Here is a 27,353-nt window from a genome sequence, read left to right as displayed (position 1 = left end):
TACACTGAGAGCTGGTCGGATTAAACACTTTGCCGTCTGATCATTACAACCCATTCTGCGACACTTAGTAGATTAAAGAAAGTGCGTATTATGGAATTTTAGTTTGAGTTATTTTTTTTAAAATACTTCACTGTTAAACTATTGTATTGTTGTTACTTCAATGATTACACGAATCAAACACTTGATGGCGTATGCTGCACAAGCGCTTGTGTTGCCAGACTACTAAACGGGAGTAGCGTTCATTAGGAGTTCCCATCATACAATTATTAATATTGTCTCTCAGTATGTAAAAGAAACTGAATGTCGACGAATTGTAGTTTGATTTATTGCATCAAATGTTAGTTATGAGTATATAGTATTTGGATTTATTTTTCTTCAACAGTTGGGCAAGACAACCACAAGATGGCGTAGGCTGCACAAGCACTTGTGCGGCTCAACCACGAAGAAGAAAACTATCCAATCAAAACATTTTCAGGAAAACTGTCGGCTATTTGAAATCGCTTTGCTTGTGTGTTGTTGTTTTTTTGCCATTTTTACAACTTTTATCCGCAAATGGAGCTTTTTAACGAAAGTGATACATTTAAGATGTACTTTTGCGAGAATAGGTTAAAAACTTTTGAAGGGTGGCCATTTGACGAAGACTGCGCCTGCACACCGGAAAACGTGAGTTTTGAGTCCAAATTGAAAATGAGGCAGTTTTAATTGTAAACACTGGACATAAAATTACACGACACATGTAGCAGCTTTTTCTTTATAGCATTCCTTTGTTGCAAAGTAGTGTTGTTGAAGCAAGTGTTTAACTCGAGATGTGTGAATGTGAGTGTGAATGTTGTCTATCTGCCCTGCGATTAGGTGGCGACATGTCCAGGGTGTACCCTGCCTTCCGCCCGATTGTAGCTGACTTATGCACCCCGCAACCTCTAAGGGGAATAAGCGGTAAAAAAGGATGGATGGATGGAGTTTACTACAACAAAGCAGATATTTTTAGCGTTTTAAAATTGAAACAGGTCTGTACAAAGTGTGGCACAGGGGCCTCTTTTGACCTGCAGCTAAATGTTTTAGGCCCCTCAATATGTTCTAAAAATGTAAATGAGTAATTATCAATGACGCATATAACAGGGCTCGAATTTAACCGCGGCGATTGCCGTGACCGCAATGCCCTAAAAAATTGACCGTTTGCGGCAAGGTGACCGCCCTGAAATTTTTACTTGTCAATGGACAAGGAATTTATTGGTCAACTCCATCCATCCATCCATTTTCTACCGCTTATTCCCTTTTGGGGTCGCAGGGGCGCTGGCGCATATCTCAGCTACAATCGCACGGAAGGCGGTGTACACCCTGGACAAGTCGCCACCTCATCGCAGGGCCAACACAGATAGACAGACAACATTCACACACTAGGGCCAATTTAGTGTTGCCAATCAACCTATCCCCAGGTGCATGTCTTTGGAGGTGGGAGGAAGCCGGAGTATCCGGAGGGAACCCACACATTCACGGGGAGAACATGCAAACTCCACACAGAAAGATCCCGAGCCTGGGATTGAACCCAGGACTGCAGGACCTTCGTATTGTGAGGCAGACGCACTAACCCCTCTGCCACCATGAAGCCCTATTGGTCAACTGCATAATGATGATTAGCGGGTATACCATCTCTTTTATAAAATACAGAAAATCCAAAATTTATTGATGTATTTTCGGCAACACAAAGTCAGACACATACACGCTATTGTTGTTTGTGTTAATCATGGTGTTCTAACAACAGTGGTATCCCCTCGGAGTATATTTAATCAACAGACATACATGTCACACTGACAGTGGCTGTGTAAACAATGCCAACACTGTCATAAACCTGTGCCATATAGTGAGACCATACTAAATAACAATGACAAACACATTTCGAGAGAATATTCGCACCGCATCACAACATAACACATTCCCAGAATTCCTTGCAGCACTAACTCTTCCAGGACTCTACAGTCATTTTCCCTCGCTTCCCGCCATGTGTTAAAGAGCGCACTGCTGTGTTCAGATGGTGACAAGTGTGGACAATATTGGAGCCATTTGTCGCCACACTAAAAGTATACAGTGAAGGAGATAAACTGTATGATGTTGCTTTCATTTTGACAATACAGCATCCATCAGCTGCTGTGACAAGAGTTAATGAGGTGTGAGGAAACATGCTGTCACTCCTGGTTTTTGTTGTTGTTGGCCAAACTGTTGTACTAAACCACAAGGGGGCGTTAGAGAAGAACACATCTTCATTAGCCAAACTGCTGTTTTATTTTGATATCAAAAACTAAACACCATGTTTTTTTTTCATGTCACAAAAGTATTACATTAAAAACCATTTGACACATCATTTTGTTAATGTTTTATTGTGTGTAGTCAATTCCTATACGACATATTTCTGCTCAAACTTTAAATGGATCCGTCCCGATACAGCATCTACATGTACAAAACTTAAAAAATAAATAATAATAATAAAAATACTTCCCTCTATCAAAAGGTAAAAATATAGATAAGGGCATCATTAAATGGCAAAACGCTGACAAGTTTATATTAATAATTAATTAAAATACTTTATGTGTGTGTATGCATGCATGCTTTGGAGCTGCTGCCTGGAAAAAAATAATGTTTGCCTTGGTGCCCTAAAATATGAGCCCTCCTTTAAGGCAACACTTGCCTTGACCTAAAACAGTTAAATTTTGAGGCCTCATATTAGATATAACACTATTTGCTTTGTCACTTATGAAACAAAAGCTGTGTTTTTTAAATAGCTTAGCATATATACAAATGTATATTGAATTGGTTTTAGCATCTTTAATGAACAAAATATATCAAGATGGCCCCCGCTCAAAGATCATTTAAGTGCCTTGACTTTGGTTTTGTGAAAACAACATTCCATTTATTGAGTGTATTATTTTCTGCCGGATCTACTCTCTCTATTTTATGCTGCCCTTTTGTTGCTGCCGATGTTACATAGACTGTAATATTGTACATGGTAATTGGGATTTGTTGTATATTGTATATATGATATACAAATATAATTAATACATCAGTGTATATATAATATGTAAATATTACACGTTATATTTTATATTGCTACTATGGTACATTTTTAGTCTACTTTATACCTATAGTCTACTTTCCATCCTTTGTAACTTAGCTACTGTGTGGAACAATTTCCCTTGTGGATCAAAAAAGTTTGTCTAAGTTTGTGGAAAAAAAGAGCTCAAAATACTGTTAATTGTTAATGTTTTTCAGATGGCAAAGGCTGGCTTCCTTTACACGCCTGTCGACAACAGCCCAGATGCTGCCACGTGTTTCTTCTGCCTCAAGGAGTTGGAGGGCTGGGAGCCGGACGATGACCCACAGTAAGATCAATATTTCACAACTTTGAATTATGATAATGCTTTGTTTCATAGTATATTGTATTATTCCACACAAAATCTGTCCGGCTGCAGTTTACAGCTGTTTTAAGACGTAAATGTGTTGCATTCAGTCCACTCTGTGTTTAAAATCAAAAGTATATACCACATTTTAATACTTTTCCTCCAATACAATGCACGGATGTGCACTTGCTAATGGTTTTCCCCATTTGGTTGACAGGAAAGAGCACAAATCGCATTCACCCTCGTGTCACTTCTTGGCCCTGAAGAAGAAAGTAGAGGAGCTGCCTTTGAACGAGTTCTTGAAGCTCCACCAGGCGAGGCACAAGCGCCTCATCGTATGTTGTTTTGCTCCATCCTTTCCCATAGCAGCAATAATTACATGACACGTGATGGCATCTGATGCACTCATTTCCTCCAAATGCAGAGCAAAAACTGTAACGAGGCCGTCGACAAGTTTGAGGTGGCTGCAAGATTGGTGAAATCGGAAATTCTCAAGATGGAAATGGGCAAATAAGACATTGGGTGTGTATGTAAATATGTACAGCATTTGTTTTGTGTTAGCTATACTTTGCCGTTTTTATTCGTAAATTGTGGACGGTATTTTTTATTTTACTTATACATTGTACCTTTCAGTTTAAGGTTTACTTAGTGCGGTCTCAGTGCATGTTTTTTTTACCATATTTGATTACCCATATAAGTTTTCATGTAGGGACGGCGTGGCGCAGTGGAAGAGTGGCCGTGCACAACCCGAGGGTCCCTGGTTCAATTCCCACCTAGTACCAACTTCGTCACGTCCGTTGTGTCCTGAGCAAGACACTTCACCCTTGCTCCTGATGGGTCCTGGTTGGCGCCTTGCATGGCAGCTCCCTCCATCAGTGTGTGAATGTGTGTGTGAATGGGTATGTGGAAGTAGTGTCAAAGCGCTTTGAGTACCTTGAAGGTAGAAAAGCGCTATACAAGTACAACCCATTTATCATTTATTTATTTAAAAAAAACAAATGTGTAGGTTTTAGATTGAAGTGTTTTAAGAGCATATGAAATAAGAGCATTTGTATGCTGCATAGATGGTTTAAAATACTTTAAATGCATGATGTTAATCAAAACAGCCAACCTACTAAAAATCACCTACCACAGGAGTGTCTGCAACATCGATTTTATTGTTTATAGTTAAAAATGTTGAATATATCAAGGTGAATAAACACTGTAAAGATCTGTTGACTTTGCCATAATTCATGGAACATTTTCCCATACTAATCATATTCTGCAGTTATAGCCAAGTGATTTAATGCATTATTTTATGAATGCACATTTTTCAATAAATAAATCTAGCACATAATAGTATTTGTCCAGATGTGCACCAAAATGTATGGTTTCATTCCGCAGCTAATTTTTATTGCCCTCTGAATGCTTTCATATTACTGCAATTATCAGTAATATGTTTGAAATTACACACACTTGCTTTATCACTTATAACGCAAAGCTACATTGTGGATGTTTTGTTCAGATAATTAAGCAAGTAACATGGTTTTAGCATCTTTGGCTCTCATAATAAACTGTGAATGAGTTTTGTCATTCTTGTACTAACCTTTTAATTTGGTGGACATTTTAAAGATTTTCCAGCCATAACTTCATTGATCATAACCTTAACTATATTTTATGTAAACACTGTTATATATGAATAACTTTAGATGTAGCTCTTGAGATAAGCTTTGTTGTAAATTAATGCTGAAAGAATAGAACAAAGGTGTCGGTGGCGCCATTAACCGTGCCATTTTGTGGTGTGTTTGTCAGTAAAAAATAACAGCTGTACAGGAAGCAGTTGGGGGTACATTCATCCAACCATTTACTACCACTTGTCCCTTTTGATGTTGTGGCAATTTGTGTGTAGTGACAGTTGGCTTACACTGGGGGTGCTGTTTATATTGGCCTGCGGCACATAGAAATCAAATTAAACAAAAATAATGTAGCTAAAAGCATTGTCCATTTATCTTCTTCCGCTTATCAGAGGTCTGGTCGCGGGGGCAGCAGCCTAAGCAGTGAAGCCCAGACTTCCCTTTCCCCAGCCACTTCGTCCAGCTCTTCCCGGGGGATCCCGAGGTGTTCCCAGGCCAGCCGGGAGACATAGTCTACCCAACGTGTCTTGGGTCTTCCCAGTGGCCTGCTACCGGTCGGATGTGCCCGTGGCGTTCGGGTGGCATCCTGACCAGATGCCCGAACCACCTCATCTGGCTCCTCTCGATGTGAAGGAGTAGCAACTTTACTTTGAGCTCCCCCCGGATGGCAGAGCCTCTCACCCTATCTCTAAGGGAGAGCCCGCCACCCGGCAGAGGAAACTCATATAGGCCGCTTGTACCCGTGATTTTGTCCTTTCGGTCATAAAAGCATTGTAAAGAAGAAATTAAATATTGATATCAATAAACTTTTCCTTGAAACATGTCAAAAGACATCATACATAGCAGTATTAGTTTTTAGCCTTTTTGCAAAATTGTATAATGTATATATAAAAGGGCTATGAATCTTTGCACCACACGATTCGATTTGGTTCTTGGGGGAAATGATTCCTTTCAGAATTGATCTGGAGTCAAAATCAATACTTTTTAATAACACTAGATGCCAGGTTGGCTTCACGGTGGAAGAGGGGTTAGTGCGTCTGCCTCACAATACGAAGTTCCTGCAGTCCTGGGTTCAAATCCAGGCTCGGGATCTTTCTGTGTGGAGTTTGCATGTTCTCCCCGTGAATGCGTGGGTTCCCTCCGGGTACTCCGGCTTCCTCCCACTTCCAAAGACATGCACCTGGGGATAGGTTGATTGGCAACACTAAATTGGCCCCAGTGTTTGAATGTGAGTGTGAATGTTGTCTGTCTATCTGTATTGGCCCTGCGATGAGGTAGCGACTTGTCCAGGGTGTACCCCGCCTTCCGCCCGATTGTAGCTGAGATAGGCGCCAGCGCCCCCCCGCGACCCCAAAAGGGAATAAGCGGTAGAAAATGGATGGATGGATAGATGCCAGGTCTTTGATTACTAAATTCCTCCATAAAATAGATAAAAGCTCTGATCAATCTGACTTAAAAGAAAACTGGTTGTTAAAAAAAAAAAACATGCTTACAAAACGTTTAATAAAGTCAAATACAAATAAGGCATATAGAGAAGTATCAAAATTCTCTTTTCTAAAGTAAATCTTACAGCAAATAAGTCTACATCAACAAAATGATGTTTACTGAGTGGTTGGTCAGGACAGATTGAGAAAAAAATATATATATAATTTAAAATTGATTATTTTTTTAAAATTGATTAAGAATCACAATTAATTTGAAAATCGATTTTTTTTTACACTCCTAATATATATGCCTGCCTGTATTATTAGGATTTTCTTTGTGGACCAACAAACCACGTACACGTGTTGAGAAGAAACATGTAGTGTACTTTGCTCTTGTGCATCTTAATTCCACATTGCAACAGCAGACTTGTCTTTTGCCTCACTTTGTATGTTGTCATAATCGGTGTAACAAATGCAAACAAAGCAGGGACACGTCCTTCCTTTCACGTCTGCACAAACAAAGCACAGGAAAGCAAATAAATGAGCAGATGAAGATAAATCCTGCCTCCACGTGTACTCGCTTCAGTCCAGAATATTATATCCAATTTTCTAGCGCTGAGGTCCACTTAGAGGAAAAATGAAGGATGTGGAAGCAACTTTTATATTCACTATTTTTTAACCTGTTAGAACCAATGCAATGCAGGTAAAAATATGCTAAGGGTGTCCAATCGTTTTCAACAAGGGACATCATAGTACAGTAAAAAAAAATAATTAAGAATTAGGAGGCCATTTTGTTTAGAAAGGTTTTTTTTTTAAAAAAACTAAAGCTACCTCATGTCAATATGCTAAGACATTGTATATCTTTTAGGGGGAAAAGTGCAGGGGTGTCCAAACTTTTTCCACTAAGGACCACAGTGAAAAATCAATGCATGCAAGGGCTAGTTTGATATTTTTGATTTTCAAAACCATTACAATATATACATTTTTTTAACATTTAGGGCTCCCCTTAAGTTTGGTCCCGGGGACCCGGAAAGGTCTCAGTCATAAAATGTTCAAATTAACTTGTATATAATTAAAAAAGGAAAAAATTGTATTCAATACTTAAATATCTCTAGACCAACCCCAAGTCTGTCCATATAAAGTTTTTTTTAAGCCCTTTTTGTCAAAACTCAGATTTTTATGGCAAAACCATAAAATATGCAATATATACTTTTATTCCACTTAAATTTTTTTAAAATAGTATTTTCAGAATGTGCCGCAGGCCAATAAAAAAATCTGCAGGCCGCCAATGGCCCTCTGGGCCAGATTTTGGACACCCTGCACTAGTGCTTCAGCTTTGCATGTACAGTCGTCCCTCGCCACATCGAGTTTCGAATATTGCGGCATCACAACATAGATTTTTTAAAGAATATTCTACAACATATTTGGCCGAAATTACAACTTTTAAAGCATAAAAATGTCAAAAAATAAATAAATCTCAAAACTACATAGTATTGGCCAATAATGGAGACTAAACTACTCAGAGCACGCTGTTCAGTACAATGGTCACTAATTGGCTCAGACAGCGATACTGTATTGGATTAAACAAACGTAAAAGGTGTCTGGAGGGCTCTCATAATGTTGAAAATTTGTTTTAGAAGGTCACATATTTTTTCTTATGCTCTAACTATGGAAATGTTTGATTTATATATACTGATTTCTATTTCGCAGAAATTAATTTATCGGTGTCATATCCGCAACCAATTAACAACAATAACCAAGGGATGACTCTATAATATTGGTGTTAATTGTAATAATTTTTCAACTTTTCTCCTTTTTGTTAGGCCTTTTTACATTTTTTATGTATTTTGTTTTGACGGGACGGTGCATGTGAAGTTGGATTAGCAACAATCAGGAATTGTAAACATATAAGCTTCAAACCAAAGGCTCTGTAAAGAGATACAATACATTAAAGGCCTACTGAAACCCACTACTACAGACCATGCAGTCTGATAGTTTATATATATATAAATGATGAAATATTAACATTGCAACACATGCCGATACGGCCGGTTTAGTTTACTAAATTGCAATTTTAAATTTCCCGCAGTTTCTTGTTGAAAACGTCTCAGAATGATTACGCGTGCGCGTGACGTCACGGACTGTCTGGAAATATTAGCGCAGCACCATTTACAGCTAAATGTCGTCTTTTTTCATCGCGCAATTAAACAGTATTCTGGACATCTGTGTTGCTGAATCTTTTGCAATGTGTTCAATAAATAATGGAGAAGTCAAAGTAGAAAGATGGAAATGGGAAGCTTTAGCCTTTAGCCACACAAACACACGGTGATTCCTTGTTTAAAATTCCCAGAGGTGAAGCTTTACTATGGATCAGAGCGGTCAGGCGAACATGGTTCCCGACCACTTGTCAACCGGCAGGTTTCGGTGAGAAAATTGTGGTAAATAGTCACCTCTTACCGGAGATCAGCTGAGCTTGCGCCGTCCATGCAGCTGACGTCGACTTCCCTCAATGACTGGCCTCAAGACACCGGTAGACACACCCCTCCGACTATCAGATACTATTTAATCTCACTAAAACACTAGCAACACAATAGAAAGATAAGGGATTTCCCAGAATTATCCTAGCAAATGTGTCTAAAAACATCTGAATCCATCCCAATGCAATCGCCTTTTTTTTTTAACTTTATTTATTTATTTTTTCTAGTCATTCGCTATCAATATCATCATCCTCAAATGTTTTCATCCTTGCTCAAATTAATGGGGAAATTGTCCTTTTCTCTGTCCGAATAGCTCTTGCTGCTGGAGGCTCCCGTTATAAACAATGTGAGGACGTGAGGAGCCCTCACCCTTGTGACGTCATCGTCTGCGACTTCCGGTAAAGGCAAGGCTTTTTTATCAGCACCAAAAGTTGCGAACTTTATCGTCGATGTTCTCTACTAAATCCTTTCAGCAAAAATATGGCAATATCAGAATCAGAATCATTTTTATTTGTCCGTTCCAAAATGTACGACACATCAGAACTGAAATTATATTTTCGGCTCAGTCCCGCTGACGAGACCGCCGACGGATCAGCCGGTTACAGCGCTCGCGAAACGATCAAGTATGACACATAGACTGGACCTGCTATCCCCGTTTAAATAAGTAAATCTCATTTCAGTAGGCCTTTAAAATGAATATGCATTGTACATTTATGTACAACAATACCTAAAACAGAATAGAACAATCATCATAAAAAATAAATTAGCTTTCTTGTTTATTTGTAGTTGTCGAAATGTGTTGTGGGCCATAAAAAAAAACAAGTTGAGACCACAAATGGCCTAATAGCCTAATGAATGTATTTCACGGGGGTTTAAGGAGCAATGCTTGGCATGAACCTTCTGCCACAGGATCTTTCGCTTGGAAATCATATTAATATCACATTTCGATGACGTTACCATGGCAACCCTAAAGGGGTTGCAGATACGACCAACACATACACACAGCAGTTGTTTTTGAATGTAAGATAACTGCAGGATTAAAGCATCAGGGTTCAATCAATAACATAGTGCGTATTAAAATGAGAAACTAAAGTCCATAAATTTTAGGCTGGACAGTTGAGACATTTGAAATATATTAGACCCTTTTCATTACAAAATGCGAATAAATATGAAAACAAAGTGACATTTCTTTGAAGGACTATGTTACAGATTGTATTGTTGGTCAGGCCGTGACCTCCATCGTCCATCTGGGCTTTGCAATTAGTTTGAGTTAAGAGGGGGAGAAAGGTTATCGTCATTCCTCCTTAAGATAACTAAGAATGCACCACGGCTCCGCTGAAAGTCTTGGCTTCCATGTATTTCCATCACTTTCTTTAAAATCCCAGTTTGTGTGCGTGCACTAACCAAACACATGGACGGATGGGACTCCTGCTCCCCTCTTTTGCCTCGTCTTCCGGCTTCCGGATGACAAAAGAGTTCCAGCGAGGAGAGCAGATGTCAGCCAGGTAAGCACACTTTTCCGGCGAAGAGCAGGCCCACGATGGTGAAAAAGATGGACAGCACAAAGAGCACATAGGAGGAGCCCACGCCGGTATTGTTGGGCAGCTTGTACGGCTGTCCTCCCACCTCACTGACGTAGAAGCCGATCGGGAAAATGAGAGCGGCCATACAGAAGAGGACCACTAGAGCAGGGTGATATTGGAAAAATGAAGACATTACCACACTGTACTGAACTAATAGATGTCAAGCATGGTGGTGGTAGCAGCTTAATCTGAGGCTGCATGAGTGCTCCCAACACTAAGGAGCTGCGGTTCTGATTTATTGGAGCTTTTTGTGTGTTATTTTGCAGTCTGGCTATGTTGTGACATCAGAGCGTACTTATTTAGACATAAGCCAAGCCCTCAGCCAGACATCTTAAAGAGCAACAGCACTTTTTTGGGAGTTGTGCCTATAGTTCGCACTCATTAATGCATTCCAACTTGTAAATAAAAATGGAAGCCTCTTTATTTCGCCCAGAACCAAAGTCTTTAACCATGGCCGTGCAAAGAATTGGTACAGTTTTGATGGCTCATGTCTACTGTACGGTTACAGTCAAAATAAACACACAAAAACAACGGAGAGGCATTCAGGTGTATAACGTACAGTCCTAAGTTCTATTGAGTGTCCTTATGGACATGTTTTTGTTTGTGAACCTTATAGACTTGGCTGGCAGTGATCTGTAGCACCTACCAGAGGGTTTAAGCGTGAACAGCAGATGTAGCGGACGTGTGGGGTCAGAGGTGATATTATGGGGCTCTTTGAGTGATGCTGTGATTATACAGTGTGTATGGAAGGGAAGAGTTGACCTGAGATACCACTGGAATTATCCATGATGCGCCGTAGATTTTAGCGTGAATGTTTAATCCAAATAACCGAACCAAATAATTATTGTGAAGGTGAGTATGATTTGGATAATAGAGGTGTAGAACTGTCGGGGGAGGTTAGATTTGACTTTGAATGTTTTGAGCTAGAGAATAAAAAATAGCCTTTGATTTTTTTTTTAGATGTGATCTAAAAGGAGTTTTCATTTAAGGGATCAAAAAACGCCAACAATACTCCATTTACATTACGTGACTTGAATATTAACCAAGTAATAGTGATATTATTATAAGCGCTAACGTAGACAAACTATTTATATGTGATAACTGTGATAACTTCCGTGTGTCCCTATGTTTACATCGTTTAGTGCAGTGTTTTTCAACCTTCTTTGACCCAAGGCGCATTTTTTTCATTGAAAACATAAACACGCAGAAAACATCAAAAAATGCAGCCGATTTTGACAGTAAAAAGTCGTTCTCGCAATTGTTGGATATGAATTGAAACCATAACCAACCATGCCCATGCATCACTATAGCTCTTGTCTCCAAGTCCTGTTTTGGGGGTTTTCATGTGTATAGTGATTTAGTTCTTGTCTTGTGCTCCTATTTTGGTGGCATTTCCTTTTTGTTGGTATTTTCCTGTAGCAGTTTCATGTCTTCCTTTGAGCGCTATTCCCCACACCTGCTTTATTTTAGCAAAAAAGTTGTGCGGACGCTATCCTTCTTTGTGGGGATATTGTTGATTGTAATTGTCATGTTCAGATGTACTTCGTAGATGCCGTCTGCGCTCCACACACTGTAAGTCTTTGCTGTCCAGCATTTTGTTTTTGTTTACTTTGCAGCCAGATCAGTTTTAGTTTCGTTTTGCACAGGCTTCCCTGAGCTTCAATGCCTTTTTTAGCGGCTATCGCCTTGGGTTTATTTGTGGTTTAAGCTATTGTCTGCATATTGTGATCACGACAAACCATGTTCCTGACAAAGAATATATCATGGTGACTCTACTGAGCTCCAAACAACACCGACACTCAACAACTGTACATTATTTAACTACTGATTTGCACAAAATATTTTTAGCCCAAATGGGTGAAATTACATAATTTCCCACAGCACACCGGACAATATCTCACGGAAAACAGTGTGCAGCGGCACAATGGTTGAAAAAAAAATACTGGTCTATTGGTCTGCTGCTTCCTCACTCCCTGTAAGTTTATTCTAGATCATAACTCATGCATCACACTTAGAATAAGTCTGAGTAGGTAGTCCAACAAGCTGCTACACCTTGACAGCCATTTAGGACCCAAAATTGGCCAGGATGTTTGATGGTTTTTATTGGGTTTTATGGGCGGAATAAAGGACCTTCGTTGGCTTATTTAAGAGTTGGAATGCGATAAAAAAAATATATACGTTTTTCATCATGCCTTTCATAATAATTATAAACAATAGACAAAATTGGGGAAAAAGTGCAGTTCCCCTTTAAAAATGTTTGTTTATTCTTGCGCTCTAACTGTGGGAAAAAAAATTGGTGGAAAATTGAAAAGGTGTCCAAACAAACCCAGACGTATTTACAAAAATAAACAGTACTTAATTTACTGTGTAATGTTGAATGTCTATTACCTTCCTTGTAGTAGTGTACAAAATGCCAAACAGATTCTCTCCAGCTCCCAACAACCACTCTCTCCAACCCAACACTCCCTGAATGCCGGCAAAGGCCTCTTTTATATTCTAGGCTCCTCCCCGTGGCATTTAAACACACAATTATGGAATTTATGAAAACAAATATATAGCAAAACTAAATGTATAATGAACATTGACAAAACGTCATCCTGTAAAATAGTATTCTAAAGAAAAAAAAAGTTTCCAGTAAGTGACTCCATCACAATATCCAATGCATATATTCCAACCACAAGGAAGTGTTTTAAATGTATATTATAATCCTCATAGGTCCCCTTTAGACATAATGGAAATTACCTTAGCAGGTCTGAAAAATATGTTTTTCTTTATTTTACTCACACTGCCTACCTCACACTTGTACTGATAACACCCTTAAAAGAATATCTCATCAGTATAAAAAATCTAGACTGATTTCTACATTCGTGATGAGGGCCAGCCTAAATTGGGACCCTAAGCAGAATCTTGCCCACAATACAAAAAATGTTCAGACTTTTTATTTATGTCAAACGTTTTTTATACATATGTTATGCAAGTTTTGTACTTAAACAAATTAATAACAAAAAAAGTTCAATAGTTTATGGTTTTAGTGCAAAAAATTACCCAATTTACGTATTAAAAGCATAAAGTTACACATGTTTCTGGCATAACCCCAAACAGGATTTAATCTTTGTTGGTCAAGCTACCAGCTCAGCACTAACTGTGCGCCACAAGAGACAATAAGACTGTATGAAGAAAAGTGTGTGAATGTTGTCTGTCTATCTGTGTTGGTCCTGTGAGGAGGTGGCGACTTGTCCAGGGTGTACACCACCTTACACCTGATTGTTGCTGAGATAGGCTCCAGCGCACCCGAAGGGAATAAGCGGTAGGAAATGGATGGTTGGACGGATGGATGGAAGAAATGTGTCATCATATTTTTATCAGCGACAGAGCAGGAAGGGGTTGGGAATACATTTGTGGTAAATTTTCATAGGACGCATCCTGTCATTCAATACATGACATTTTACATGTGTTTATTCTTGCAAATAGGGCCCCTATGGATCGTGGGGCCCTATGCACAGCAAATGTTTTACTTATAAGAAGGGGCAGCCCTGTTCATGATATATTCGTCCTAGATATGTATTGAAAGAGCAAGGAAGACACTTACATCCGGTAAAAGCGATCCAGCGGGCGTATCGGATCACATCGCGGCGCCAGTGGGACATGACCAGCAGACAGCAGGTGACCGTCAGCGAGAGGACACCCAGGATGATGAAGAAGAGAGTAGTGACCCACTCTGGGGGCATGTGAGGGGGGATGCAGGTCCGATCTCGGCCATGAATGGTCTGGCACTGTCGGACCAGACCTACAGTCAGGGAGCCTGGACAGAGAAGAAGTGTCGTCTTGAATAGACAAATAAGGACGTGACCAAACACCTCCACGCATGTGACTTTTTATAAAAGAGGAGTAAAGAGGTGCTGCTGGTATAGGGGTATCAGATAAGATTCACATACTTTTGACTTGGGATTGATTATTGACCTATTTCTTTTTTTTAAAGGATTCAGCTGAGATGGGCTCCAGCGACCCCAAAAGGGACAAGTTGTAGAAAATGGATGGATGACTAATTGTTCTGCCCTCACTGAATGTGTTGAGGTTATAAAGCTTGGCAGACAGCTAACAACCAATCCAGGACATTCTAATAAAGTTCCAAAGCAGATGAATCCATTTCAGCTCTTTATTGTTGTTGATCTTGCTTTGTCTTGCACTGGATTTGTATTATTATTATTATTCTTGTAAAACTGAAATACACACAATGACAATGTATAAGCTGTATGATTCAATTAACAAACTGAAATGTAATACACAATATGTAAACATTAGCTTTACACAAATATACAGCATTATTACCAAACAAATACTGCTGAGTGTTGAAACTATTTCGATGGCGGAAATATGGGAACGGCAGCCATTTTGAATCCTCAAACATTCATTAAAATAGTGCACAAAAATCGTTTTTCAATACACATCTTACTATCAAATTTAGCCACTTTCCACCTTAGTATTGAGTTACATAAACAAGTTAAACAGTTTACTTAAGGACTTATCTTTTCCAAGGCTTGTAAGAGTTAACACAACTCGTCTACTTCTCTTTTTTTTTTTTAACTGAACTAACATTGTAAACCGGAAGTGTCCAAACTAAACCGGAAGGGCCAAACTATTGACGTGCAGCATTTCCCATCGCCACAAGGTGTCAGTAATAGTCCACAATCAAACGGGCATAACACTGCCCGCTTGGTATAATGTTTTATACCACTATACAGTCTCTTTACGAAGGAGGAACACGACCTCTGAAACAGGTCTAGTGTAGATTCTTGGAGTACCTTGTCGGATGATCTTGACGTGTACTTTTCTTACTTTGTTGTCATGGCTGTTGATAGACTTGACGATGAGTCCAGTGGGCCATTCATTTCTTCTCACCTGGCCGTCTGTCAGTGGTACTAGGTCTCCAACTTGCAGGTTAGGCCTTTCTGCATACCATTTTCTCCTAGGTTGTATGGTTGACAGGTGTTCTTGTTTCCATCGCTTCCAGAATCTATCAGAGAGAAGTTGGACTTTCCGCCATTGTTTTGAGTGGATGTATTTCACGTTGAAGTCTCCTGGCAGTGCAGATATGATGTCTCTCTTCTGTGTGTGATAAAAGGATGAAAAACGCTTTGATGCTTGCTCCCGTTTGTTTGAGAGGTGGCGACGAGGTGATCGAAAAGGTAACGGGGCAACCCAAGTGTTTGACTCATCTTTGCATACTTCTCTGTTCATAATGTCAAGGAACGTTTGATCATCAGGAGACAAACCTGGTTTATTAGCTTTTTGAAAAACCTGGCTGCCGAGGTTGTGCGTCTCCTCCAGATGTTTGGGGGTTTGCAGACCATGGCACGGATTAGGCCTGCTGAACTTTTCAGTGACACGGATGGTGTTAGAACATGGACTTAGAAATGTTTCTCGTCCATTGTGTAGCAGATTAGTCCTGAAGACGTTAATGTTTGCTGGCTTATGAGCTCCTCCAAGACAAACTTCCCTGACTATGACCCACCCTAGGTCAAGACGTTGTGCATAAGGTGCCTCGTCAGGTCCATTGTACTGCTCCCTTACTTTATGCACTTGGAGGATATCTCTTCCGAGTAAAATCGAAATCTCTGCATTGGGGTCAACTGCTGGTATCTTTCCTTCCAGTGGAGCTAGATGAGAATGATGCTGAATGATCTCTGGTGATGGGATCTCCGATCTGTCATATCATGTCGCATTCTATAAGTGTGGGGAGGGGTACTGTGGTTTGCATGTCCAATGACTCTATAATGAAGTTGCATGCATGTCTTCCTGCTTTCTCCATTACTCCAGAACATGTCCTCAGTGTGTATGGTGCTGAATGTGATTTGATGCCGAAGAGATTGAAGAAATCTGTTTTAGCAAGGGATCGGTTACTTTGCTCATCCAGGACTGCATACATTTTGACAGCTTTCTCTCTTTGGCCAGCAGGGTATGCTCTGACTAAACACATTTTGGAACAGGATCTTGAAGTCACTGAATTGTCACAGATCTCAGTAAACGTTGACGTCACTGATGGGATGAGATCTTCAATGTTCTCCCCGCTTTGATCTTCCTTCACTGGGGAGTTTTCTGTTATTGGTGGTGGACCAGGGTGAAGCGCTGTGATGTGCTTAGTGCTGTCACACTCTTTACATTGCACGGCTTTTTTACAATCCTTTGCCATGTGTCTCGTAGATGCGCAACATCGATAACAGATGCGTTGCTCTTTCAGATAAACCTTTCTTTCTTCGAGTGTTTTGTTTCGGAAGCCATGGCATTTACTTAGAGGGTGAGGCTTATTGTGGATGGGACATATTTTATCTGGGTCTTCAGATTTATTTTCTTGGAAGTTGTACTTAGCTTCAGGTACTGTCACCACTTCTGTTTTCTTTACAGACACTTGTGTCCTGTAATTTGGTTGAAGTCGTTCTTGTCTAGCATTAGATACGTTACCACTGGTGACACATGTAAAGCTGGGGTCATTGCGGATCCTAGCTTCTTCCATAATGAAGTTCACAAAGAAGTGAAATGGTGGATAAGCCACCTTTTTGTCCCTTTTGTATGCTGAGCCTGCACTAACCCATTTTTCTTGGAGACGATATGGTAGCTTGATCAGGATGGGACTAATGCCATGAGCTGTGTCCAGATAAAGAAGACCGGGTAAGAGTTCATTTGACTTTGCTGCCTCCAACTCAAGAAGAAGGTCCCCGAACTCTCTGTCTTTGGTTGTCTGTGTTTGAGATATTTGGGAAGTTCTCAAGTTTCTTAAGTAAAGCATGCTCCACTACTTCAGGTGCTCCGTAAGACTCCTCTAGCCATACCATTTCTACCCCAGCTTCTGCATTATGTATGTACACGGCTCTTAATCTCTTAGCTTGTTCTGCTGATTGAGGTCCAAGCCATTTAGCCAGCATGTCCAATTCCTCGCGTGCACTGAGATATAGGTCTCTTGTGGAACCAATGAATGATGCTTTCCAGGCCCAGTAATTTTGTGGTTGGTCGTCAAACTTGAGAAGACCAGAGGTAACCATCTCTTTACGCATTAGGTATTTAGCCAGGTCTGATGCACCACTATTGTCGAAGGAAGTTGCTCTTTGTGCGGAAAAGTGATGAGGCTGGGTATGATGGAATGATCTTTGATATGAAGAATCTATCCTTTGAGTTGCACCTTTCCTTGTGAAGGTGTATTTTGATGGACTTGCAGTAACACGAAGCGGTGGAGTCCCCACGTCTCCCGGATGTGGTTGTTTGTGGTGCTTGACAGGTAGGTAATTGAGCACATGGTACTTTACATCATCCATGTCTTGTTTATTAGCCGTTGTGTTGACCTTAACATCTTCATAATTGTCCATTGTCTGCTGGCGCGCTGAGGAAGAGGTCAGTATTGGCTGATTTAAAGAATGGAGTGAGTGTTGGCCATGAGGTGCCTCTGACAGTTGCTCCACAAACTCTTTATTGCGTTCTACTGGGCTTAGTACTGGCATAATAAAATCAAATTGGCTTCTTTGGATATCAATTTCTTCTTGAGCTGATATGTCTAAAACATGTGCTTCAGCAGCTTTTGCTGATTTTAGCAGGAGCAGATTAGCTTGTAATTCTGCTTGCTGTTTTAACATTTCTGCTTCTTTTTGTGCAAAGGAAAGTTTAACACGTGCACTTTCTGCTTTAGCACGTGCTTTTGCAGCAGCAACGCTCACTGACGTCATCCGACTTGAGTGAGATGAATGTGACGATGTTGAACTTCTTTCATGTTCGCTTACGTCTTCTTTTGAAAGCTCCATGGTGTGTTGTTTACCACTGGATGTTGAAGAGAATGCTGCGTTATGTCTCTGTGAAGCCCGCTTTGCTTTCAGTCTTTTTACTGTTCTGCCCTCACTGAATGTGTTGAGGTTATAAAGCTTGGCAGACAGCTAACAACCAATCCAGGACATTCTAATAAAATTCCAAAGCAGATGAATCCATTTAGGCTCTTTATTGTTGTTGATCTTGCTTTGTCTTGCACTGGATTATTAGTTTTTATTATTATTATTCTTGTAAAACTGAAATACACACAATGACAATGTATAAGCTGTATGATTCAATTAACAAACTGAAATGTAATACACAATATGTAAAAATTAGCTTTACACAAATATACAGCATTATTACCAAACAAATACTGCTGAGTGTTGAAACTATTTCGATGGCGGAAATATGGGAACGGCAGCCATTTTGAATCCTCAAACATTCATTAAAATAGTGCACAAAAATCGTTTTTCAATACACATCTTACTATCAAATTTAGCCACTTTCCATCTTAGTATTGAGTTACATAAACAAGTTAAACAGTTTACTTACAGACTTATCTTTTCCAAGGCTTGTAAGAATTAACACAACTCGTCTACTTCTCATTTTTTTATGAACTGAACTAACATCGTAAACCGGAAGTGTCCAAACTAAAACGGAAGTGCCACAACGTGTCAGTAATAGTCCACAATCAAACGGGCATAACACTAATTTTAAAAAGATGTCCCGCCCAATGAATGCACGTGGTGGTCAAGGTAACTGGCCCTGCGAGGAGGTGGCAACTTGTCCAGGGTGTACCCCCCGCCTACCGCCCTTAATGCAGCTGAGATAGGCTCCAGCGACCCCAAAAGGGACAAGCGGTAGAAAATGGATGGTCAAGGTAGCTTTGTTTTCAGTGAGTACTAGGTGCCATTTAGCCTCTCTTAACGAAACAATGCCCTATGATTGTGTCGTTTTCGGCTGTATGAATCGTTCAAATTGCAAAAAGGATAAACGTTTCCTCAGAGTTCCTCGAGAGGTAATTAAAAAGGGTAGAAGAGTACATGATTTTTACGAAACGACGAGAACAGGATGTAGCACACACTCGAGTCTGAGGGAGCAGAGTCGAAGAATGCATGAGTTTGCAGTGATCACTTTCGGGAAGATTTCACGTGTTGGAAAACCAGCTATTAGCACAAGATTCTCACTACGATGATGGTCCATTTTCACTGACAAGTACACTTTTTTATTTTTTAAATATACAAAATAAAATGTGTATATTGATTAAATATAGTTTTATTTAATATTATTTACAAACAATACAAATACAAAAACTTAAAATAATATTTTGAAATTGTGCGCATGATTATCAAATAAATTAACTAGAAAAATATTAACAAAAAAAAAGATGAATAAGTATATTTTAAAAATATTTTGTAACACTACAACCATGTCTTACGAGATGATACACGATATTGGCTTCACAAGATGATATTTTTCACAGTTACCAAACAAATATATGACTGGACAAGGAGTGTGTTTCGGCAACAATCGTTGCCGGAACCGTCAGGTATATGGATGTAAACACACAGGTCTGGCTATATGAATAACAAATTGCATAATTTTTTGAAGACCTACAGAACCTTTTTGAATTAACACAGGTATACTTTAAAGTGTCATGATGTCACATGACTCTTACTCTTTTTTGTATTGTTTCCTGTCCAACACTTACTTTTGTTTCCACTTCCTGTTTGCCTCTACTTCTTATGTCTGAGCGCCGGCTCGCTCGTATGTCCCTGATTGCCAATCAGGGTGCGTCTTATGCCAGCCCTGTTTTCCTGTGCCTGTGTTGCCTTTTGTGCACCATTTTTGTTTTGTCTTCCCTAATAAAAGTCATTTTTACTTGCATCGTAGGATACGGACCGACGTGAAACGAAACATCAAGTCTTTCATAACTTTGCATGCATGAGCTTTTAACTGTTGAACTTGTTTCCACAAATGCAAAACTCAAAAGAAATATCCATCCATCCATCCATCCATTTTCTGCCGCTTATTCCCGTTCGGGGTCGCGGGGGGGCGCTGGCGCCTATCTCAGCTACAATCGGGCGGAAGGCGGGGTACACCCTGGACAAGTCGCCACCTCATCGCAGGGCCAACACAGATATACAGACAACATTCACACTCACGTTCACACACTAGGGCCAATTTAGTGTTGCCAATCAACCTATCCCCAGGTGCATGTCTTTGGAAGTGGGAGGAAGCCGGAGTACCCGGAGGGAACCCACGCATTCACGGGGAGAACATGCAAACTCCACACAGAAAGATCCCGAGCCTGGATTTGAACCCAGGACTGCAGGACCTTCGTATTGTGGGGCAGACGCACTAACCCCTCTGCCACCGTGAAGAAATATAAAGTTCAAAATAAAGTAAATATAATTAAATATGTATTTGAGGAGATTAGCAGGGTATTCCTAATGTGGAAACAATTGTGGAATCACCTGACTTGGACGATGTTTATTCATTGTTTTTGGGGTTTTTTTGTTTTGTAGAGAAAAAGCAGATATCAGACGTGACACAAAACTATGATTATTTCAAATAGAAACTTTCTGGCTTTAAGAAACAATAAGATCATATTTTATAACTAGTTTAACTCTTCTGAAGGAATCAATAACGTAGTATCTAAGATAAATCAAGAAAATATTTATAGTAGTCGGTAAAAGTTTAATTATTAGATAAAGCAGAGTGAAAAAAATTATGGAATCAGGAAAAAAAAAAAAAAACATCACTGGTACTTTGTTGGCTTTTATAACATCTTACAGTGTCTTAGGCATGGACTTAAAATGTGACAAACAGTACTTTTCATCAATCTCGATCTAACTTTCTCTGATTGCTCTTGTCGGATCAGCTTTGTAAGTTGGAGTCTTGTCATGGAACATTTTTGCCACAGATTTTCAATTGGATTGAGTTTCTTACTATTTGCAGGACATGCCATTCAATCAATCGATCAAAGTTTATTAATATAACTCTTAATAACAAGTGCCTCAAATGGCTGCACAAACCCCTGACATCCCCTGATTTGTAACCATTGATTGACATTTTGTATTATTCTTCAAGTAAAGATTTTTACAGTTTTTGCTATATGGCACAATGCATTACCATTTTGAAATATATGTCATCATCCCCAAACATCTTTTCCATTGATAGAAAAAAAAGTGCCCAAAATGTCAATGTAAACTTATTAAACATGTAATGAGCCCTAGTGTGTGAATGTCTATAAATCTGTGTTGGCCCTGCGATGAGGTGGCAACTTGTCCGGGGTGTACACCGCCTTCCGCCTAAGGGCAGCTGGGATAGGCTCCAGCCACCCCTGCAACTTTGAGAGGGACAAGTGGTAGAAATGGATGGATGGTAATGACAGCCCTCTCCTCATTGCCATTACCTGACATGCAGACCAAATATGACTGTACATTTACATGTTTTCTTCAGACAGTCGTCTTTATAAATGTCATTGGAACAGCACGAAACAAAAGTTGCAGCATCATCAGCAGACTGCAGATCACATAACATCCTGTCCCATATACCGCCATCTTAATGAGGATTGTGGTCTGGCAGCTGTGGACGAGAGCTTGGTCAGTTGGCTGTTAAACACTTGCCCAGCTGTATAGTGGTTACACCTCTAATTAACATCTTTATCCAAAGTAAGAAGAAGATCACCTTGCCCAATGCAGATTCACGATTCATCACTGAGTCCAGTCATCCACAGTCCACGATTGCTTTTCCTTAAAACATTAGCACCGTATTTGTTTCTGTTTAGATTTTACTGATGGTTTTTGTTTAGCGTTTCTGTATTAAAATCCTGTTCTAAAGATCTGTCACAGAAGGTCCTGTTTCCGCCTCTTTGTTTTGCTGTGAATTTTCTGGGGTTTTTTTTAGCTTTCATTGCTTGAAGTTTTCTGTCTCGCTTGCCTTTTACAACCTTCCCATATTTGTAGTCAGTCCAGATTTTAGAGACAGCTGACTGTGAACAATCAACATCTTTTGCAACATTTCTTGAGGATTTACCTTACTGAAGGAGATTACCCTTTGTGTGAATTGTCATCTCTTGCCTCGGAGCTATGATTGTCGATCCACCTGGTGCAACAGCTCTCTAAGGTACGAACACTCGTTTTAACTGCAGACTAATAAACAGATATAATGTCGTGCAGATGTTAGTTTTGGAGATTAAAATTAACAAGATGATTACCTATTTTTTCCTCAGAATTGAGTGATTCCAAAATTTGGTCACTCTGCTTGATCTAAAAATGAAACTATAACTGACTACCACAATTCATTTTCATGATTTATAGACTTAAGACTTTCCTTTATTGTCAGTCCAATTTGAACTTTACAGTACAGGATAAGAACGCAATTTTGTTGCACTTGCTCGTTGTAGTGCAGGATAAAAGAGCAATAAGGTGCAGTGTGTTTGCATTTACAAAGTAAGGTGCAGATATAGACTACTGTACAGATAAATATATTTACACTTTTGCTTTTGCATCCACATTTATGGATGTATATTATATTGTCTTTACAGTCCAGCGAGTTAATTAGTTTTTTGGGTGAATTGAGGGGATTATTATGATGCATTCAATATTCTCAAAGCAGAAATTGCCATTTGAAATAATGATAGTTTTATGTCGTGTCTGTTTCCTGCTTTCGCTCTACAAAATTAAACAACTGAATGAACATCCTATAAATCATATGATTGCTTCATATTTTTCAGGGTTTGTTTAGCAATTCAGTGTGTCTGGGCTGCTTTTATTGTTCCTTATTGGTGTCCATGATTGACTTTTAAACCTGCTCGGACACACACACACACACACACACACACACACACAACACATTGGTTGTGAAACTCACATAAAAGGAGAGTGGCCACGCGTCTCCCACGCCATGCCCGCTAGTTTGCCAACTCACGGTTTGTAGTGCACGCAGAGCACTTAATGTGCAGTTTAAACCTCATGTGTGGCCAGATATGCCTCTGCCTATTCAAGAAAAACGACCACCCTCCCAACAGGCGTGGCACGGTTGGGAGAGTGGCCGTGCCCGCAATCTGAGGGGTTCCTGGTTCAATCCCCACCTTCTACCAACGTAGTCATGTCCGTTGTGTCCTTGAGCAAGACATTTCACCCTTGCTCCTGATGGGCCGTGGTTAGGGCCTTGCATGGCAGCTCCCGCCATCAGTGTGTCAATGTGTATGTGAAGGGGTGAATGTGGAAATAGTGTCAAAGCGCTTTGGAGTACCTTGAAGGTTTACCATTATTTGGGCTGGGAGACAGCTTTTCTCTAAAACAAGAAATATTGTTTTAATATGTAGAATAAAATACAGTATAATACTACACATCACATTAATGATTAACTTTGCAATACATTTTTATTCACGCAGTAAATCCAACAAGAGATTTGTATAGTGTGCATACACACACACACACACAAATATCTATGAATTGTTTTAATCTACATTTATTTCAATGGTGTGTTATTGTGAAATATTTTTTTCAAGCTCACTGAATATCTGCGTCACAATTGTATTGTTCCGTAAAAGGTACTACTGGATGTACATGAAGCACTGGTGGCCAACGTAAATGACATCATTGACAATCACAAGGGGCTTAATCCTCCAGGTGAAAGGCCTCCTCCTCCCAGGAGGCCCCATTAAAAGTCCTCAGCCACAAACAATACTTCCTGCCCCCGCGTAATTACATCCAGCTAATTAAACAGGGACAAAGGGGTTTTTTAAGAGGCACTTATTTCACACTACTGTTTATTATATGGCGCACATAATGACTGTGCCCGCAAACTGATCAAATGGTTCTGCGGTTAAGTGATGCCACAAATACAACATGTCACACGATTATGTGTGCTATGCATAAATTACACATTAAAAGATATCCCACTTGATTACTACTGAGCTACAAGAAAGCACTATAAATATTTCATTTAACCTCAGCAGCTCCCCTGGGTCATCTCTTTTGAATGTGCTTTAAATTGAGTTTGTTTGCCAACCATTATCTCGAGTTTATCGGAGCGCTGTTGCACGTTTTTCTCATCAGCATCTTTCTTAACCTGAGAGTAGAGACCAAGAACAAATGAATGGAAGTTCTGCATGGGGAAAACAAGCCTGTGTGTTGACTACAAGTGAGGTGAATATGGAGTGCAGTACTTGGCTCCATCCAGCAGAAGTGATGTTGATCAACTACTGTAAATTCCGGCCTATAAGCCGCTACTTTTTTTCCTACATTTTGAACCCTGCGACTTATACAACGGAGCAGTTGAATTATTGATTTGTCGTGCTTACCGGCCATGATGTTTTGAATTCAACAAATAGTTGCAGGTAATGTGGGGCGAACATCTACAGTATTACCTTCTGTTTAGTGCTTTAAACCGGAGGTACAAGTGCTGTTCCATCTTCAAGTATTCCATAGTGTTTTTTACTCATATGGATTCTTCATTCATCATTACAAGCAACGTTTGTAAGTTTTTAACTAAAACTTTTCATACTTACTAAATCGGCCTATGTTTGATGTCTGTAGGAGTGCTTTCATGCATTGTTGTACGTGCTATCAAAATGTAGTCAAGCTTGTGCCATTAGCACTAGCTAATATGCGAGCACATTTATGAGTGTCTGTGTTAGTATTACTAACTTGCAATCGCATTCTTTGTATTTCTCCAGTTTCTTAAATTTACCAAAGCATCACCAGGGACTTTAGTTTGTTTAGCTGATTTGTTTAATTAGCCGTTTCACCGCTGTGTGACAAGCACCGTTTGGGAAACAATTAATATACGTACATAAACATTGACAAAATATGTGTAAATAACTAATTTCACAACATAGATTACTGCGGTTTATAGTCCGGTGCGACTAATATATGGGAAGTTTTTTCTTCTTCTCAAATTTAGTAGGTGCGGCTTATATACCGGTGTACTTAATAGTCCGGAAAATACGGTAGTTTAAGCTCCAAAAAGAACAGAAGAAGAAAAAATGTAGGAGCAGTGTTGCCAATTGCTGGTCTGCATATGACGTCATATCCGCTTTATCCATGATTTAAAATCTAGAATTAGGTCTCAACAAGGGCTTCACGGTGGAAGAGGGGTTAGTGCGTCTGCCTCACAATACGAAGGTCCTGCAGTCCTGGGTTCAAATCCAGGCTCGGGATCTTTCTGTGTGGAGTTTGCATGTTCTCCCCGTGAATGCGTGGGTTCCCTCCGGGTACTCCGGCTTCCTCCCACTTCCAAAGACATGCACCTGGGGATAGGTTGATTGGCAACACTAAATTGGCCCTAGTGTCTGAATGTGAGTGTGAATGTTGTCTGTCTATGTTGGCCCTGCGATGAGGTGGCGACTTGTCCAGGGTGTACCCTGCCTTCCGCCCGATTGTAGCCCCCCGCGACCCCGAAAGGGAATAAGCGGTAGAAAATGGATGGATGGATGGATGGAATTCCGAAGATATGCAGCAGCTCACCGGCTCAGTATGTCAAAATGAATCAGTTATCACAGTGCGGCTAAAAATAGTTTAGCGTTTATAATAACGATATTGCTAATAGTTGGTTAATATTGAAGTTATGAGTAAAATTAAGTATTGTTGGCGGTTGTTAGATGATTTTAGAGGGCTTTATGGGTAGAGTACTGTACTCCATTTAGCTGCATTGTTAGCCACCTTGTACTTGCCATATTTTACAACTTAGAATACATAAATATAAACGTGTTATTTTCTTACATACGGATTGTGAATGATTGGCAAAATTCCAAAACAAGTGTAGTTCTCCTGTAAGTTAATAAGTTGATTACCTAATAATACTGTTAAATGAACATTTAACACCAGTTATACTATTTAAGACTATTTTGACAAAGACAGTGATAGGCGTGGATGGGAGCGGCACATGGACACCACCTTGCTACAAGTTCTTCCTTAAAATTAGTGTTTCTCACCTTCTTTATCAAAGTGTTGGCTCTAGTAAAAGAAAATAAAAATAAAATAAGAAGTGGGGCGTGCAAATATCCCACTCTTTATTATAGATTCATGAAGCAACCAATAATGTCCCTGAGTGAATTACAAATAAATATTTTAAATAGTCTTCATAAGAAAACGACACTAACAAATAATCAATAAAGACTGTATGTACCCTTAGAAAAATGGCCTCTGAGCTATGCCTAGGTGTCAGAAAGATGTCCAAAAAGTACTAAAATTTGAACGGTTAAGCAATTCAAAAGTTTAAATTAAGTACACCTGTAGACGATGACGTGCATTGTAGGCATTTTATCGCTTTAAAATGTATTGAAAGGTGTACCTAATGCCGTGGTTCGTGTGTAGCGTTTAACAAAATTGCTTCGGCCAAGTCAGTTAAATCGTTCAGTAAAAACATACTAAAACGTGAAAAATATGAACTTCATGCACTTGTTTGGTTCGAAAGAAGACTTTTAAGCAGTGTAAACTTATGCAGCAAGAAGACTTACCGGCGGACTCTCCGGTGCTGATCCAGTCTGGGTTCGCGATGCTGGCGATGGCGAAGACTTGTGCAGCGAGGAAAAGACATCCTGATATGACGGTCAGTTTATCCATGGCAGTGGACATACACCGTGCTGAGGACTTCTCCAGGAGACATTTAAAAGTCCCAATGTGGTTTCTGAATCGCAGCGTGTTCGATCCAAAATCGGGCCGAGGAGGACGGGATTACCGCCCTGGTGTAAAAGACCGCCATGCCGGTCATTTATATGACGCTGGTTAGGGACAAAGTGGACCTACTAGCCGATATGACAACGGATTCATGCAGTCGACTTGACGTGTAGGAAAACAGTCTATCCTCCAGACACACGAAAAACGACAACAAAAACTGCACAATCACACCAACTTCCTATCTCGTGTCTGTTTCAAATGCGGCCGAGCGACGAGAATGTATCTTTTTCGGCAAAAAGACGAAGTCATGTCTTGGCGAAAACAAACTCAAATCTAGCAAGCTTGCTTTCTTACCGTCCGCCAAGTCTCGCGAGAGCACATGGCAACGCCGCCCCTGCCATTTCAGGTATCTCGCGATCTTGTTGGACAGTGACCGGAAG

At 39.9% G+C, this 27,353-nt stretch overlaps 2 protein-coding genes across 4 annotated transcripts; one reads left to right on the top strand and one right to left on the bottom strand.

Annotated features, from left to right (window-relative positions):
* Positions 1 to 417: 417 nt before the first annotated feature.
* On the top strand, positions 418 to 5,834 carry birc5a (baculoviral IAP repeat containing 5a). Of its 2 annotated transcripts, none has more exons than XM_061909099.1 (5): positions 418 to 663; positions 3,265 to 3,374; positions 3,610 to 3,727; positions 3,817 to 3,914; positions 5,398 to 5,834. In XM_061909099.1, exons 1-4 carry the CDS (start codon positions 553 to 555, stop codon positions 3,904 to 3,906), a joined length of 429 nt encoding a protein of 142 aa, XP_061765083.1. In that variant the 5' UTR covers positions 418 to 552; the 3' UTR covers positions 3,907 to 3,914; positions 5,398 to 5,834. The 2 variants fall into 2 exon arrangements, with proteins under 2 accessions (XP_061765083.1, XP_061765082.1); XM_061909098.1 differs by lacking the exon at positions 5,398 to 5,834 and adding an exon at positions 4,102 to 4,604.
* Positions 4,530 to 27,300, bottom strand: LOC133558039 (uncharacterized protein C16orf52 homolog B-like). 2 transcript variants are annotated; one of them, XM_061909097.1, is made up of 3 exons: positions 26,754 to 27,300; positions 14,079 to 14,291; positions 4,530 to 6,938 (listed from the first exon to the last, which is right to left on the bottom strand). In XM_061909097.1, exons 1-3 carry the CDS (start codon positions 26,869 to 26,871, stop codon positions 6,832 to 6,834), a joined length of 438 nt encoding a protein of 145 aa, XP_061765081.1. In that variant the 5' UTR covers positions 26,872 to 27,300; the 3' UTR covers positions 4,530 to 6,831. The 2 variants fall into 2 exon arrangements, with proteins under 2 accessions (XP_061765081.1, XP_061765080.1); XM_061909096.1 differs by lacking the exon at positions 4,530 to 6,938 and adding an exon at positions 9,661 to 10,588 and having other exon boundaries at positions 26,754 to 27,298.
* Between the last annotated feature and the right edge of the window lie 53 nt (positions 27,301 to 27,353).

This window comes from Nerophis ophidion, linkage group LG08, assembly GCF_033978795.1.
Source record: "Nerophis ophidion isolate RoL-2023_Sa linkage group LG08, RoL_Noph_v1.0, whole genome shotgun sequence".
Lineage (NCBI taxonomy): Eukaryota > Metazoa > Chordata > Actinopteri > Syngnathiformes > Syngnathidae > Nerophis > Nerophis ophidion.
This window is presented reverse-complemented; position numbering and strand designations above follow the sequence as displayed.